Source organism: Seriola aureovittata, chromosome 3 (genome assembly GCF_021018895.1).
Source record: "Seriola aureovittata isolate HTS-2021-v1 ecotype China chromosome 3, ASM2101889v1, whole genome shotgun sequence".
NCBI lineage: Eukaryota > Metazoa > Chordata > Actinopteri > Carangiformes > Carangidae > Seriola > Seriola aureovittata.
This window is the reverse complement of record NC_079366.1, coordinates 4,457,296-4,473,806: the sequence shown is the minus strand read 5'-3', so window position 1 is coordinate 4,473,806 and position 16,511 is coordinate 4,457,296. Positions and strand designations below refer to the sequence as shown.

General features: G+C 41.7%; 1 protein-coding gene across 4 annotated transcripts in view; it reads left to right on the top strand.

Moving 5' to 3' along the window:
• Positions 1–16,511, top strand: part of rims1b (regulating synaptic membrane exocytosis 1b) — a 76,671-nt gene that overhangs the window by 27,740 nt on the left and 32,420 nt on the right. For all 4 annotated transcript variants that reach the window (XM_056373014.1, XM_056373011.1, XM_056373013.1 and 1 more), the window contains exons 3-5: positions 1,402–1,422; positions 10,897–11,195; positions 11,793–12,694. In XM_056373014.1, the coding sequence (XP_056228989.1) occupies positions 1,402–1,422; positions 10,897–11,195; positions 11,793–12,694 (1,222 nt within the window). The remainder of the gene's footprint in view (positions 1–1,401; positions 1,423–10,896; positions 11,196–11,792; positions 12,695–16,511) is intronic.

The window sequence follows — 16,511 nt, the reverse complement described above, 5'->3', positions numbered from 1 at the left end:
CAGTGCAGTGCTGCCCTGTGCCCTGCAGAAGGCATCACAGCAACAAGCAGATACAGACGCCATCCAAGCTCCCCCCTCCACTTCACACTGTAATGGACATACTGTGTTATTAAAGCAGAATTAGGAGTCATAGATTTATTAATTTGTCTTGCTGGAGTTACATTAATTCATAGGGTTCATTAAGTAGTAAATTAAGTAAAATCAACCTTTGTACCTCTTTGAATCCTGACATCAAAACAAAGATAATCAACTATTATGCATCTTAATGATCATTCCAAAGTTGTTTTTTATTTTGCCCTATCAGCAACATTTTAGGAAATTTCATTAAAGCATAAGACAGAAGAAGCAACAAAGTGACTTTAACATGTGAATATTTGATAGATGATTAAAAGACATGGAATTATTTTCTATGACAGTATATTTCCAGAAAGTTGGTTTAGTAAAGTTAAGGGTTGTGGAAGAATGCTCCATGTTGCTTTTGGTGTCCCAGTTTCCTCTCTGTGCTGAGGAGCTGTGACACATCCCGATGTTGTCACAGGTCATGAATCACTCCTAGGCCATGCCAAGCTGGGTCATGCATGTCGCTGCAGCCTAACATGTCAGTGGTCACTTACATTCACATATTGTTGTCCTGACTGCCTCAGACTGTCACTGAATATGAAGTATGTGTATCAGTTCTGCAGAATGTGATTAACAAATGTTTGCACCACACCCCCCCCTCTTCCTCCTTTATTTTTTTTCCATTCTTTTCCCACAATCTGTCAAATCTCCTGTTTCACAAACTCACCCTCTCTGCATCTTTATTTCTTTTATGTTCTGTCATATCTTTCCCTCCTTTCCTTCCTTGCTCCACTTCCTCCCTCACTTTTCTCAATTCTCACTGCTACCTGGACTGCATGCATCAAAGGAGGACAAAGTGGTTAGCATCTTTTTTGTGTTCTCTCTGTGCTGTGAATATGATGTCTGTGCAACCTGAAGGTAAAAATGCTGGCTGTGTTCAAATCTGGAGCTGAGATCTCTCTTGTCTGTTTTCAAGCTGACTTCTACTCTGGAAAAGTGACGTAAAAATATTTCTAAATTTAGTTTCTTTCTTGTTGGCCAGACCTATAATTTCTCAGCTGAAAGAAAGAGGGTTGAAAAACCTACATCAGATGCAAGAGAGTGAGCTATTGGATTGGAATGGAGCCAGTGTGTGTACAAATCCACTTATGGATTACTGACTTAACTAAACAGAGGGAGTCCCTGATAGTTCATCGTTTCTGTTAACTTTGATTTCTCAGAGAAATGACTGTACTGTGTGGGGCGGAGCCACCTGGAGCTATTGTGTCCACAGCAGATTTGTTCTCTAGCGTAAACCCTGACTAATTCTATGTCCATTGTCTGTCTCCTCCCCCTCCAAAGTGTCTCATAGTGAAGGACAGGGTAAGGCTTGCTGGGTTTTGTTGCATGGGTCACTACTATTGTCTCCCCTTCACACTCGGGTCTGTGCTCATTCACAGCATCAGAACAGGAATTCAGACCCACAATCAGTTTTTGTCTCACAGATCAATGTGGATAAGCAGTCCCAGGGCAGCTGGCTGGTGATCGTGCATCACTACTCTAATTCTGAGAATGAATGCAGACCCTGAAAATTTAACTGGCGGGCAGAGTGAGCATGAGCCGTAATATAGGCTGTCTGCAGGGGTGTCTGAATTGTCTGACCCATCCTGACCCCTCTTCCTATGGCTATAGGCATGGCTGTGCTGGGAGGGGGGAAATAGTTACTGTGATAAACCAAAAAAAAAAAACGGGGACGATGGATTGGCATTTAAGCTGGCATGCGTATGAGAAAGCACTCTAACCTACAGACTTTTTATCTGAATGCATAATGAATGCACACTCATGCCTGTGCATGCTTTCCCTGCCTGTGTGTTTGAGACCAGACCAGCCTTGCCATAGGGAGACGGGAGGGGCCCAGGTATATGTTCCACTTTGTCCACTTCCCCTTAATGCTTGGTCACTGCAAAGTTTTGACAAAATGTTGTTACTGCTGCGTCCTGTCTGAAAGTCTGACATGAGGAAGGGAATGGCAGTAAGTTTTAGTTTGGGATGGTGCTCAATCTTTTTATTGTTAGAAATAGGATTCATCATGTTTCTTTACATATGCACCCAGGTAAGGCAGCAGCTGAGTCAGAGTGGAAAAGGTTGACTCATGTCCTTCATGCAGACTTTGGTGTGCTGCTTATGCAATATCTTCTCAGGTATATGAGATTAAAATCCAAGAATCAAGATGACCTGGTTTTAGCTCAAGTATGATACGCAGATTGACATTTTTCTTCAACAAGAATTGGCAGTCCGCTCATAGCCTATCGATCGTAACTAGGCACGACTGGTGGAATTTTGGAGGGTCTTTTTTATTGCCTTTCCAAAAACACAAAAGCTGAAGTGTAAGGAATCGATTAAAGAGTGTGTTTATCTTCTCACATATCGACTGTGCAGTATTTCCCCATTGTATGGAACAATTCAGGATGCTGTCAGATTTGATGCTAGTAGCTCTGATCTGCATTTTATTGATTTTGGGGATGTTTACACTCCATCAACCTGAGCATTATGTTTGACAAACACTAACACAAGTTAGTCCTCAGCCTTAAGGCCTGTCCCTTGAGTTACAAGCTTTACCCATATTCTTTTAGCATGATATCATGTATGTAGCCATGAAGTGCTTATTTATGATCATTTTAACAAGATTGTCCTTTTTGAAAACGAGTCAGCAGGAAACATTAAAAAGTCAGCATGTGATATCGCTTTTGAAGCTAATGTTAGCTTAATTACCTAGCACGTTATAGCTGGTAAAATCTACTAGGAACGGTTACTAGAAATTACAAGCTTACTTTTGTTTAGCTCTGTCTGAAATCAAAGACCCATTGTTTCAAAAATGTCTAATCATTTAGTGGTAGTGCTGTACATCATTTTGAAAGAAAAAATAATGGGGAAAACAGGTTCTTTGGCTTATATGAGTTATGTTTGCTCTTAAAGTGAAATATTTAAAGCATTGTACTTAATATTGAACCGCCCTGAAATGAAAGGATAGAATAGTGCTTTTTATATTTTTGTGTCTGGAACTGAAAGTCACTTACTGGATGGACTCTAGTAAACAGAGCACATCATTAAATACCAACATTTTCAAGTTTAATTTCATTTTCAGTATGTGAAAGAAAGGCTAAGCTCAGCTCTCAGAAGTGTGTGCAGAAGCTGGTCTGTATATCATAGCCCTGTGTCAAAGCTGCCTTGCTATTGCTGGTGCTGTAGCTTGTTAATGGCCGAATGTTTGTTTATGTCTGTTTAATGTCAGCTCCAGATGGCTTCCAGAAACCGCTGACAATCTGTCTCCTCTGTAGAGGAGCACTGCCTCCCAGTGGAGAGCAGGCAGGCGCAGGGGCCTAACACACACAACACACACACACAACACACACACACACACACATACACACAACACACACACACACACACACACACACACACACACACACACACACACACACACATACATACACACACACACACACACATACACACAACACACACACATACACACACACACACACACACACAATCTCTCTCTCGCTCTACTTAGTGCCCAAAAAAATCATGCACATAAATGTACATAAGCACTGATGAATGGACAACACACACATTATAGATTAAAACAAGTCTAGGAAGTACAGTCATCACAACTTCCTGTACCATCATTAATGGTAATTAATACCAAATTAAGTTTAAGGATTTTTTTTATAAGAATCTGGGCCAAATAGATCTGTGGTGTTACTGGTGTTGTAAAATAAAGCTTAGAGTGTCACCCAGGCATTATTCAGGACATGGTTGCAGCTGTTTGTTACGTTTGCTTGTAAGTATTTGTTTGTCTCGTGTACTCTGAAGACACCCATACACACACATGCTCAGATTCACACTGATACATTCATACAGAGTCTTGCTCGCTTACTGCATCAAGCTGACACTGCACTTTTTACTGGAAGGGAGGATGCACTGCATAATCTCAATCATGTTTCTCAGTACTAGATGACTAACCCACTGCTCTCTCCTCCTCCTCCTCCTCCTCCTCCTCCTCCTCCTCACACTCCACTCCTCTCCTGTTGTACAGTACTGACTCTGTAGCGGGCCTCTGTAACACTCTCCCTCTCTTTGTGCTTTCTCTTCTGTCCATCCTAAAGCATCTCCATTTAACTTTTTATCCCCCTCTTTCATTATCTGTCCCTATTCTCTTTCTCTTCTCTCTTTGTCTTCCTGTGTACCTACCAACATATCATGTGTTGCTGTGTGCTGACAATTGATGACAATCACCCTGGCCTTCATGTAAGGCTTGTATGTCTAATAATAGGACCTCCCTGACTGGATCTGGCAAAAGCCAAAAGCAACATTCTCAAAATGAACCTTTAATGTTGTGAAGTGCTTTGTAATACTGTTGCTGCTCCTATTATTATCATCCTCACTGAAAAGTCATGAGTGAAAAGTGAAAGCCTACATATGAATTCAAAGCCCAGCTAACATCCTCACTTGCCAGTTTCATTGCTGAAATTAGGCATCATCACTAAAAAGGGTCAGATGGGGAAAGGGCAAGTGACACAAACAGTCAGAGAGATACAGGTTAAGCAAACAGTAAAATTATTACTTATTATACTTATTTCTATGACCTACCCTACTCACTGTAATCATGTGTACTGTTTTCCTGAGGGAGTAAAACCGACATTTTCTGCTCATGTTCAGTTTTATCTTCAGATGAAGTGGTTTTGAAACTGTTGGCGTTCGTGGCGTCATTTGCTCCCTGATGGCTTACAGGGTTTGGGTTACTGTCATGTCTAAGGTTGGGTACCGATGAAAAAAAACCCAATACTTTTAAAACTGTATTGGTGCCTAAACCTGAACCAATACTTAAAAAAGGATCACAAAACAGTGGTCAACAACAGCTTTTTTAATTGCCAATAATTTGATAACTTGTTAGTTTTTTATTAAATGCAAGACTTGCAAACAGCATTGCATTACTAACCTTAGGAAAGGCGGCTGTCATCATCCCATAGCTGGAGCCAGGGATGCCCACCTGCCATGCTTGGCTTGGGGTCATGCAAGCTGTCTCTGTGTTACTAGATGCTTCATTGAAGTTGAAGTGTTCCCCCTTTACACACAATTGTTTTAAATTGCACGTCATGGTGTTGGAATCATTTTGAGTGAAATTACAGCCACATTTTGGTTTGTTTGGGTTTTTGGCATTTTAAGCATGTTTATCATAGGTAATAGCTAACGGTAGGCTGGTGATAGCACGTGATGTTTCTGTTGTCTGTAATGTACATTTCAAAACACCAACAGTTCAGGCATTTACGTGGCACTGAAATCTGCATTTTGATTCGTTATGGCTGTATAAGAACCGGTGCCGCATTGATAATGGGTTTCAAGACCCAAGCCTGGTCATCTCCCTGCTGTTAACTGTCTAATAATGTCTTTTGTATATGTTTTTAATTTGATATATATAGAAAAAACCTTGTCACTCTCAATGCACTCAAATCTTCTTCAGTGTGCTAGCAATGGCAGGCTGTGTGGCTACTGGAGTCTGTGGAAATTTGACAAACACTTGATATCTCATGAAAGATAGATCATGAAAATAGTTTGAAAGATACAACCAACCGCTGGTAAATATTCAAGTTTAGATTTTTCCTCAAAGGCTTGTGTAGGAGACGCTGTGTGACCAAATCATGGAGTAACATCTGCGCTGAGGTCACAGACGGACATCGATAATCAGGATTGAAGTTGTCTTCATAAATTGCTTCAGGAGTGGTGATGTAGAGAAATGAAGGAGTCTTCTCCATGATCTTGTGATCAGAAATGTAAAAGCAGTGTGGATTTACAGCCACAACAGCTCTGCTTTTCTTTCAGCCGTCCTCGCCACTGAATGCCCTCCTGCTTTCAGAGTTGATCTATCACCTTATTAGAGGAAATGGAGCATTATGTCTTTTACGGCCGTCTTTCTTCCCACCATTCAGGATTTACCATTCCCTAAACGATGGCAGTTTACACCCAGTGCTGCCTCATATTTCATTCTGTCGAGGTGTGTGTGTGTGTGTGTGTGTGTGTGTGTGTGTGTGTGTGTGTGTTGTGTGTGTGTGTGTGTGTGTTCGTGTGTGTGTGTGTGTGTGTGTGTGTGTGTGTGTGTGTGTGTGTGTGTCTGTCTGTCTGTCTGTCTGTGTGTGTGTGTGTGTGTGTGTGTGTGTGTCTGTGTGCGTGTGTGTGTGTGTGTTGAGGGCGGGGTCACACATGCTGACTGAAAGCCAACCACCCCCTCCCCACTGCTCCGCCACCCCCAAGGCTCCCATCTATTCTGCCCATTTAAGGAAAAGCTGATGTTCACACAATTCAGGCCTAAATGAATGCTGTTCTGTGAACTGCTGTTGAAGGCTGTTGCTGCTGCTGGCAGAGCTGTGGCAGGGCACGCCTTCGCCGTTTTGTCAGCAGATGGTTGGAGCGGTGCTGGGGGTGGGGGATGAAGGGAAGGGGCTGGGGGATAGAGAAGTGTGAGTGACAGGCGTGTGGTGTCTTCATTTGTAAAGTCAGCCAGGTGTGTCAGCTGAGCTGGAAGGTGAGGAGATAGAAAAGGAAAGTAAGAAGGAAATCAGAGAGGAAATGAAAAGAGTGGAGCAGAGGAAATGGAAAGGAAAAAGAGAGAGGAGGGGACGAAAACAAGAGGGGAGGAGAGGAAAAGAATCAAAGATGGAAAAGAAAATAAAGGGAGAAAAGCAAAAGCAAGGAGATGAAGGGAAAGAAAGGAGAGGATAGGGAGGGAAAAGGGGAGAGGAGAGCAAGGGAAAGGGAACACAAAGCAAGAAACAACATAAATGGAAAGGAAAGGAAAAGAGGGGAGAGGAAATAAAGAGAGGGGAAGGAAAGCAAGGAGACAGAAGACATTAAGGGAGAGAGGAGAGTATGGGAAATAAAAGAGAAAGAGAAGGGAAAGGAAATAAATGTCAAGGAAAGATGAAGAGAAAGAAAAGGAAACAAACAGGAAAGGCAAGGGAAGTAAAGGAAAGGACAGAAAGGAGAGGGGAGGAAGAAAAGGGAGAGCAAATGAAAGGAGAAAGAAAGGGGGGGGAAAGACAGGATGACAGAAAAGGAAAACAAAATGAGCAAAAAAAGGGGGACAGGAGTCTATATATCTTTATGCTACTTCTGCTTTTTTTTTAGGTTTCTCTGCTGTCTTTGTTCAGTACTGATACACACTCTGTTTCTCTCTTTCTCAGTTTTACAGGCACACACATACACACACACACACACTAGCACTTCTCGGTGATTTGGTTACCATGGAGAAGCACATTTTTTAGGCAGAAGGAGGTTGACATTATTACATGACAGAGATGGCACTGCTTATTCTCCACACACACACACACACACACACACACACACATCTTGCCTTCAGGCAGTCGCCCACGCCACGCTCTTCTAGGCAAGAAGGCTTCAGAAATGTCCTACATATACATACTGTACACATATCTGTGCACACACACAAACACATTCTCACAGCACATCGCAGTCCACAGCAGTGAGGCAGTGAGAGGAACTCGAGGTGACACTAGAGTGGGCTGCCTCTGGACGGATGCAGCTGATTGGTTGGTTTAACTGAGGCTCTGACATCACGCTCTGGCTGGCCTGGCAGCGAGCAGCACTGCACATACATGCATGTGTCTCACACACACTATAGGGTGGGGTTTCTGCATCTTATGTACATAAACAAACACACACACACAATTAATTCCCCCTTCAGTATCTTTCAGGCTATTGAGGAACACTGAGCACAATCACACCAGTAAAGGATTATATGTATTATATCCTGTGTGTGTGTGTGGTTGTGTGTGTGTGTGTGCATGCCCATGTGTTCTATAACTTTATTGTCACTATAAAGTGTAGGCCTTGCAGCACATAACAAACATATGAAGTCGTACCATTCTCCTTTGGTTTGAGAACAAAGTGGGACATGAACAGTCGTCCTGTGATGTGCGTTTTTCTATATGATGCTCTAATTCAGGGATTAAGCTAGTGGATTAGAACATACCCTTCTCTGCATTGGCAGTGACTAGCAAAGCAAACTAACTGTATTTTTTTTTTTTATTTAGTCTTGGTATTGATCCCGCCTCAAAAAACTAACCATTTGAGTCCTTTTAGTCATCAGATGATATTGAATATTTCAGTCAATCTAATTTAGCTAAAACCAATAATTGCTTTAGTCAATTTTGATCTTGTTATCTGATGAAGTATACAGGTTGGATGAGTAACAATGCAGCTTTGCAGAAAGTGTCTGGTCTGATGTTATCAATTTAAGGAATACATCTACGCATTGACCATGTTCGAATTTGCATATTTATTTTGATCCAATCAATAACTGGTCCTCGGGGCCCAATACTCACAGTTATACTAACTGTTATAAAACAGTGACAGTGCACACACAATAAAATGTTCTGAAACTACTTTTTTATTACCCAAGGTACAAACTTACCTTTTGAACAATGGAAATAAAAGTAGTTAATCTAATAAAATTGAAAATAGTACTGTACACACACCAATTGCTATCTGCTTGCATTAAAAAATAAAAATGAATAAAAGATCTGAGATCAGTTTTAACAAAGGAAAAAAATATCCGTGCCAAGTTATTCCTCATTGTGCTCCGTGCTGCGCTGACTGTGTGCTGTGGCCAGTGTAGTCCAGATATGAAAAATGCAGCATGAGATTTTGGTAAAGTTAATATTTTTTATATAACATTTTAGTCTTCCCTGTTTTCATCAGTGATATTGCATGTTGATATAGACACAGTTAGCGTTTAATGACATAGGTGCAGTATCGTCATTATCTCGTCTTAGTCAAGGAAGAAAAGGTATTTAGTCATAGTTTTCATCAATTAATTAATATAAGTATATAAGTGAATTGACATTAGCTATAAGGTCACTTAGTGTCCTTATAGTGTCTCTGACTGAGATACTTTTTTAGTATGAAGCTTACCATGTGAAATGTGTCCATAGCACCAGTTATTGAAAACTGTCAAATATCAAAGGTTTGCATAAAATGTCAAAAAGGGTTTTTATAACAAAACATGTTTAAATTCTTCAAAGCAAGGTATTGAAAAAGATTGGCCACATCATTTAGTCCCCAGAATCAAGATTTTCAGGAGCTCATGCTGTGGGGCTTCATATTAAAGAGCTGAAAATTGCTTCAGCAGATTAGAGGTTTGAAGGTTTGACTATTTTCATTTGGCTGAAATGTGAGAGGTCCAATCGACACGTTTGTTTCAGTAAATTTTACTGTGCATAAAATAGCGGATATCCCATCCTGCACTGGGAAAGAACAGTGAACCTGTGTAGTTCTGACTGAGGGGGATGATGGAGGATGGGGGCACTATAGGTTAGAAGTTATGATTGTGAGCTGGTGTGCGTAGCTGATGATGAGTTGAATAATGGTGAGGAGCTGAAAGGATTACTGGCCAGTGGTAATCTGTTGCCCCTCAGCTGAGGTAAAGAGGTGGAGAAAGACAGAGAGAGAAAGAGACTGTAGTGTGTAGCTGGGCGGCTGCCTGACAGCTGTGGGTCGTGCAGGCAGTGGATTTACTTTAGATTAGTCTGGACATGCGCCAACTAGGATTCAATCAGGCCAAGATGAATGTGCGCGCTGAAGGCTAACTGCTAACTGCTAAACTGATTGCTAACGGTCCATCCCACTGGCCATCAAGGAGCAGTATTTTTGGGGTTTCCTAAGGTCCCAGAGGTGCTCTGTTTTTAACTTGTGCCGTGATTCCTAGGTGGAATATAAGGGACGACTGTGTTTCCCCTTGTTTTGGATTTATTCTCTGGAAATATAAACCGCTGGGATTATAAATACAGAGGGAGATAAATCCTGTTTTTGTGCTGTCGAAGTGAGGTGATATTCAGTAGCCATGGCCACATGTGAGTATATGCTGTTGTTATTTAGAGGCTGAAGAATCTAATTTTATCAATGCTTCTGTACATGTCTCAGATCATCAATTTTCCATTTGTAATGGTGCATTTTACACACTTTTAGAATCTAAATCACAGGAAACCACTGGCTGCATGTGCAAAGACGATGCACTGACCAGAAACATGTTAATATTCCTCATTTGAGATAAAACAATACATATATATACAGAACAATGCAATTTACAGTTCAATTTCTCTCATTCAACTATTGTTTGTAGTAGTCAATTGACATATGATAAATAATATAATAATATGAGCCTATTGGATCAATCTGAAAGCAGAAATTTTTATTAACCAGCTATCATCGGCTTAATCAGTGCTTATTTTATTGTCATAAAACTGACAACATTAGAGCCACAGGGCAGGTGAAACACAACTTCTAAAGAGGTTTCTGTAGTTAAAAAAAAAAGCAGTACAGATCATATGATAGCCTTTGCACAGCTGTATTCACTGATGATGTTGAAATGGTAAAACAGCACAGTCTGTCATATCTGAGTGCTCTTTAATATTTGATAAGCTGTAGCAAAGGAAAGAGGGAAAAGCATGTGGGGGAATACCAAGATTTTTTTTTTTCATTTTGTAAAGATGAGCTGCCGCCACTTATTGTATGGAAGCAGGCGTTTGTGAAACTTGATAGACACAACGAGGCTTTTAGGAGAAGCTGTATCTGCTCGCATAAAATGAATACTTCTGCATTTGTTTGGTTCAGTGTTCAATAAAAGTAATTTGTGTTGTGTAAATGTTGACAGTCCCACAGATCTGTATATCACAGGCATGCCTAAACACTTTTTTTGTGAATTATTCCATTTGTTTATTGTTGTTCTCGAGTGCTGCTGAACCCAGCTTGCAAACACGTTTGTCCTTTTAACCCCTGTAGGTAATGTGGGTATGCAACCTGTGCCGTAAGCAGCAGGAGATTCTCACCAAATCAGGAGAATGGTTTTCGGAGTCAGGGGTGCGGCCGGGGAGCCTGGGCACCTCCTTGAACGACCCAGCCACGGGAGGTGAGGCCCAACGGGACAGGAAGCTACTGCGCTCCAGGTCCCAAGCCCCGCCTTCCAGCACCAAGACCAGCGCAGGGCCGGACGGGACACAGCCGCCCACTGGTATCACTGCTCCCAAGGGTGCTGACACCATGCCTAGCTCTCGCTCCCAAAGTGAACCACCCAGAGAAAAGTAAGGCATCAGAATACACACAAACACAGCTTCTGTGATACATTTAATCTGTATGCTGCAGGAGCTGCCACTGGTGGGGGTTTTACATGTACAATCTGTACCTTATTTCATTAACATGATGGGAATTGGAGAATGGAAGCCATATTTCTCTAAAACAGAGAAAGCTAGCACTGCTTCGGGGCTGAGGATCCATTTTTCTGGTATATTAGCTGAAGCTGCTGTTGTTGTTTTTTAATCCCTGTGGTAAAAAAAAAAAAAATTAGATCTGTGTCTGCTCTAGCTTAACCAGTGGAGAAGCTAGGTCAGAGGTTTTAGTCTTGAGAGGTCTTTGATTCAATCCCTTTGTTTTCATTTGGTGGGTGAGTTAGGTAAGCATTCATCACTGTTTGATCTGTTCATCTAAAAGTGACTGAAGCAAGGTTTTACAAATATAGAAAGGAATGTCCTCAGCTCAGGATATTTCTCTTCTCAGCATTTTATCCATATTACAAATTCCAACAGTGCTCAGCTGTTGTCGTGGAAATGATGCACCTGTGCTTGTGTCTGTGTCTGCAGACTATATGATACACTGGTATAACGAATCATCTTCTCATACAGGAAAAGGCCGGTTTCCCTCCATGAACAAAATGGTAAGGGAGGCATGGGGCGTGGTAGTGGCAGGAGACCTGCTGGGAAGTTGCCGTCTCAGTCATCCCTGGATGAGCGGGTGGGCCCTGGGGACAGAGGAGAAAGACGGCTGGGTGATGGACGGAGGCTGGAGAAGATCCATTCTCAGGACTACGAGGATGGGGAGGACTTGGGTCGCGCAGAAACACACCGGAGACGGCCAGAGGATGAGGAGCAGAGGGAGCGGCAGCGCCGTGAGGAGGAGTTCCAGAATCGTTACCGTAGTGACCCCAACCTGGCCCGATACCCAGTGAAACCACAAAAGGAGGAGCAGGAGATGCGCATGCACGCTAAGGTGTCCAAGGTACGCCACGAACGGCGACACAGTGATCTGGCGATCAATGAGGTTGGACTGGGACCTGGTGAAGGAGGAGGTGGAGGAGGCAGCACAGGTGAGGTGCCTGAAAACCGTCTGGCCAGGAGGGGTGGAGGTGGGGAGGGAGACCGCAAGGCCATCCTGGAGAACCACCGAGCCTACTCTGTGGATAGGACCGTGGGGGTAGGAGGGGGGCCTCCGCCTTCTGGAGGTGGATTGAGATCAGGGCCCCAACCTGGGGGACCGGTGCCTCCAGACTGGGGTCCGAACAAGGGCCGCCTAGAACCTGGTACAACACGGACACCAAGGGACAAAGGTGGGGATAACCTGCTGAGGAAGGACTCCCAGAGCTCGGACCAGTCGGAGTCTTTGCGGCCGCCCCCTCCACGGTCATACAAGAGCAAGCGCGGAGTCAACAAGAGGCAGATGTCCATCAGCAGCTCAGAGGAGGAGGGCGGCTCCACGCCCGAGTACACCAGCTGTGAGGACGTGGACATGGAAAGCGTCAGCGAGAAAGGTCAGTCATGTACTTACTCCACTAGTTTACTAAGCTAAATCGATCCCAACTCGCACCTTACATTGTTTGCTCTCATCCATTTCCCTCCATTAGACACTGTTGCTTATAGTTGTTTGTTGAAGCTGCCTCGCTGTCTTCCTGTTTTTTTTGCTACTCTCCAAAACTTGATAATAAGCTGCTGCAGTTCTTACGTGCCTCACATGCTCATCCTTAACATACACATGATCCGCATTCTGCCTACATGAATTGTAAAAGACCTGGATTCATCTACATTTGTTGTCTTCTCATCACTGATAAGAGGACTCTCGGACTGTATCACCTACTGTATACACAGTGTGGTGTGGCCACGATTAGAAACACAGTTGTAACAAGTTTTCTTATAATTATATTATACTTATACTCTTGAGATAATAATTGGATAATAATGATAATTTTAACCTGTAAAAGAATTGTTATTCAGATGAAAGATTCAGTTATCCTAAAACATATAGGTAAAGGAAGAATATCATGATAAAGCTCCTTTCCATTTAATGTCTTCCACCTTCCCACACTTTATGGCCATATTCTCATGGCCCCAGCTTCTAAAATAGGCTTGGTAGTAGAATTACGATAATGTGCAAAAAGAAAAAAAGCGTGAGATATTTTGGCTGGTAAGATTATTCTAATACCAACACATTCTAATTTCGGACTGTAAAACTATACGATAAGTGATAGGATGAAGCACCCACCCAGCACACAGTGCATTACTATCCCTGTGTGTCATCTACACCTCTGTGCTGTGGCTAAACCCTGCTGCTCTCAGGACAGCTCTCATTTATTTGGAGAGTTCCTGTGATTTAGGCCAGCAGATTTGTGGAATTAGGTCAGTGGCTCGCTTGCTACGTAATGCTTTTCAAACAGCCAGCTGCACTACGGCCAACCATGGACCATCAGCTAAAATCAAGCCCGGTTGTGGTTGCATGCTGTATGGTTACTGGTGGTTTCTTGGTTTCTGTGTATTTTGCAGCTCACTGCTATGGCAGAGGCGATGCTGGGCTGTGCTAAAATAAGCCACGTGAGAATGTCTGAGTTCAAGAGGCAGTAGGTAGGGCTAGCTGTGCTCTATCAGCTTATCTCTCTCACCGGTCACAGAAGGGGCCCGTTCCAGATGTTTTAATCCAGATTACTATAACTCAGGGACTGGTAATGGGTAGATGGTGTGGATTGGGATTATTAGCTGTTTTAAACACTCTTTAGCTAGCTGGGCCTCAAAACAGGATGTCTCCTTTTACTCTCATCTGTGGCATGAGGCATGGAGTTCTGCAGGATAATGTGCAGCATGTTTCCCTACATAGATGCATCGGGTTAAGTGAGATGGTGTCACAGGGTCAAGTGTTCTTTTTCTGTTTTTAAAAGAAATTGCATTTTATGGGATGTTGTTTCACTGGGGTTGGTCTCATCTGATGACAATATTTAAGTCTAGACATGACAGTGTTGGCAAGAGGGGCTTTGATGTCATCATCTGGGTTACAAGTTTATGGGACGTGATAAACAACCTCATGTTATGTGCCTGCAGTTAAAGCACCTCATAATTTAAGTGTAACAGCCTCACTATTAAATGATAAGTGCCTTTGTAAGACGTAACCTTCCTCAAATTATTACATGAAACAAACATAATTGCCATATTTCCATCACATCTTCCACATTGTCTTGGTTTGTTTGCGGTTTGACTGGTCCGCTTCCTCTGCAATGGTTTGATGACACTTGACTAGAGATTTAGCGACCCCTGTTACATTGTTTTCAAGTTGTCATTTGACACATCATTTTTATAAAAATATAAATTTTAAAAAAATATATATATAACTCATATATATAATATTTTTCATATTTGTATTTTCTATTTATGCTTCATGACAGGACTTGCTTTATCTTTCTATTTTTTGTACTTATCGATATGGACCAAAACACCAGAGCAAATTCCATGTGAAAAAGTACTTGGCAATAAACCTGATTCTGAATTAGGATTTTTGATATTAATATTGAGTCAAGTGACTTCCTGCATTGTGAAACCATTATTATTAGGCCACCATTCAAAGAAGATAAGAAAGAGATAGCGGACTGTAAAGCCCACTGAGAAATGCTGGGCTGAAAATCAGGGGACCTATAGTGACACTAGGAGAAAACAAAACATTACTTTATTTTTACTTTTTAAACATTATCAAGACAGTCAAATAAGACGGTAAAACTCTGACACTGTTCTGTATAACTGCAATAACTGGTTTAAAGGTTGATTATATTTTTTATGACGTACAGGTAGTTTTACAAAGCTGCTTCAGTAAAAGACTGCATTGGATTTATCATTACTTGTAAGTATTTCTACTCCTAGTGCCTGTAATCAAAGAGCTTTATTAGTTTTAAGCTATAAATCAGGTAGATGGGATTTCACAGATAGTATCATGGACTGGATTATAATCGCTGATTTAGTAGTTCACATAAAAAAGCTTAGTGGCTCCACTAGTGAGCATCATAAGGTAATTACAGTAAGAGGAAAAAGCCCAGTGAAGTTTTATTTCCACAAAGATGACCTAGTAATGGTAAAATGTGACATTACCTAACATAATGAAGAATGAAGATTCTGAACTGATGTAGAGTAGACTGTAAGCAGCTGCCAGCTGTTAACAAGTTAAAATTTGTAAAATAGATGGATTCAATTCAGAACATGAGCATGGAGGCCATGCGTGCACGTTGCTTGGATTACAAGCTTTGACTTTTTTTTAAACGCTCATCGCACAACAGACATGATGCATAAGAGGATATTGTTATGTAATATTCATGCATGAACAGTTGATTATATGTTCTAAGAATGCTCTTAGCAGGATTATTGTTAACTGTCTTTACAGTGTGGTTTCTCATTCTTCCCAATAAGTTATATCTAACCAGATATACCAGGGTAAGATATCCCAGACTGATGTTTTAATGACACAGCAACTTTGGCTCAGTGTTGCAAGTCAAATGGGAGCAGGTAGTAATTAAATGTAATTGGGTTACTTCTTGGAGTAAAGGGAAACAACAAGGTAGTAAGAAGAGGAAGTCTGCTGGTGGGATGACACTAGATCCCAGGGTGCTGCACTTAACGCTGTGTGTGTTTGTGTGTGTACATGTCTTTCTATAGAGAAATTCTGGTTTGAAACCATCATTGTAAGGGCATTGGGGTGTGTTTTTTGTGTTGTTTTACTATATTATTGAGGTTTGAAAACCAGGAGCCCACTTCTTGTGGGGTCTGTCAGCTTTGTGGGGAGTGAGGGTTAGAATTAGGTTTTGTTTCGGGTTAGGCTTAGGCAGTCAGTTGTGATGGTCAATGTTATTGTATTGGGCAAGGGAATGTATTATGTCAATGATGGGTCTCCACGAGTATAGTAAAACAAGGATGTGTGTTTGTGTGTATGAGATTTTTGTGACATTGCGGTTCATAAAATTTGTTACAGAAAAAATGTAGGAAATACAGACTAGTGAATGGTGGGAAATTTTAGTCACAATTTTACTGACCTGTCAGATGGGGAGAAAAAGGGAACAAACGAAAAAAAACAAAAAATTACATTTACATTGGGATGGTATCATGCAAATAAAACTCACTTTTCTAGGTTCTGAGAAAGTTGTTGTTGTTGTTGTTGTTGTTTTTTTTTAAAGATTTTTAGCCTTCACGTGTCTTCTCTTTTATAATGGTGGTCTGTTTAGCCTTTTAGTTACACACACACACACACACACACACCCACACACACACACACACACACACTGTTTATCAAGAACAATACTACGTTAATACCTGCAAAGAGCTGAT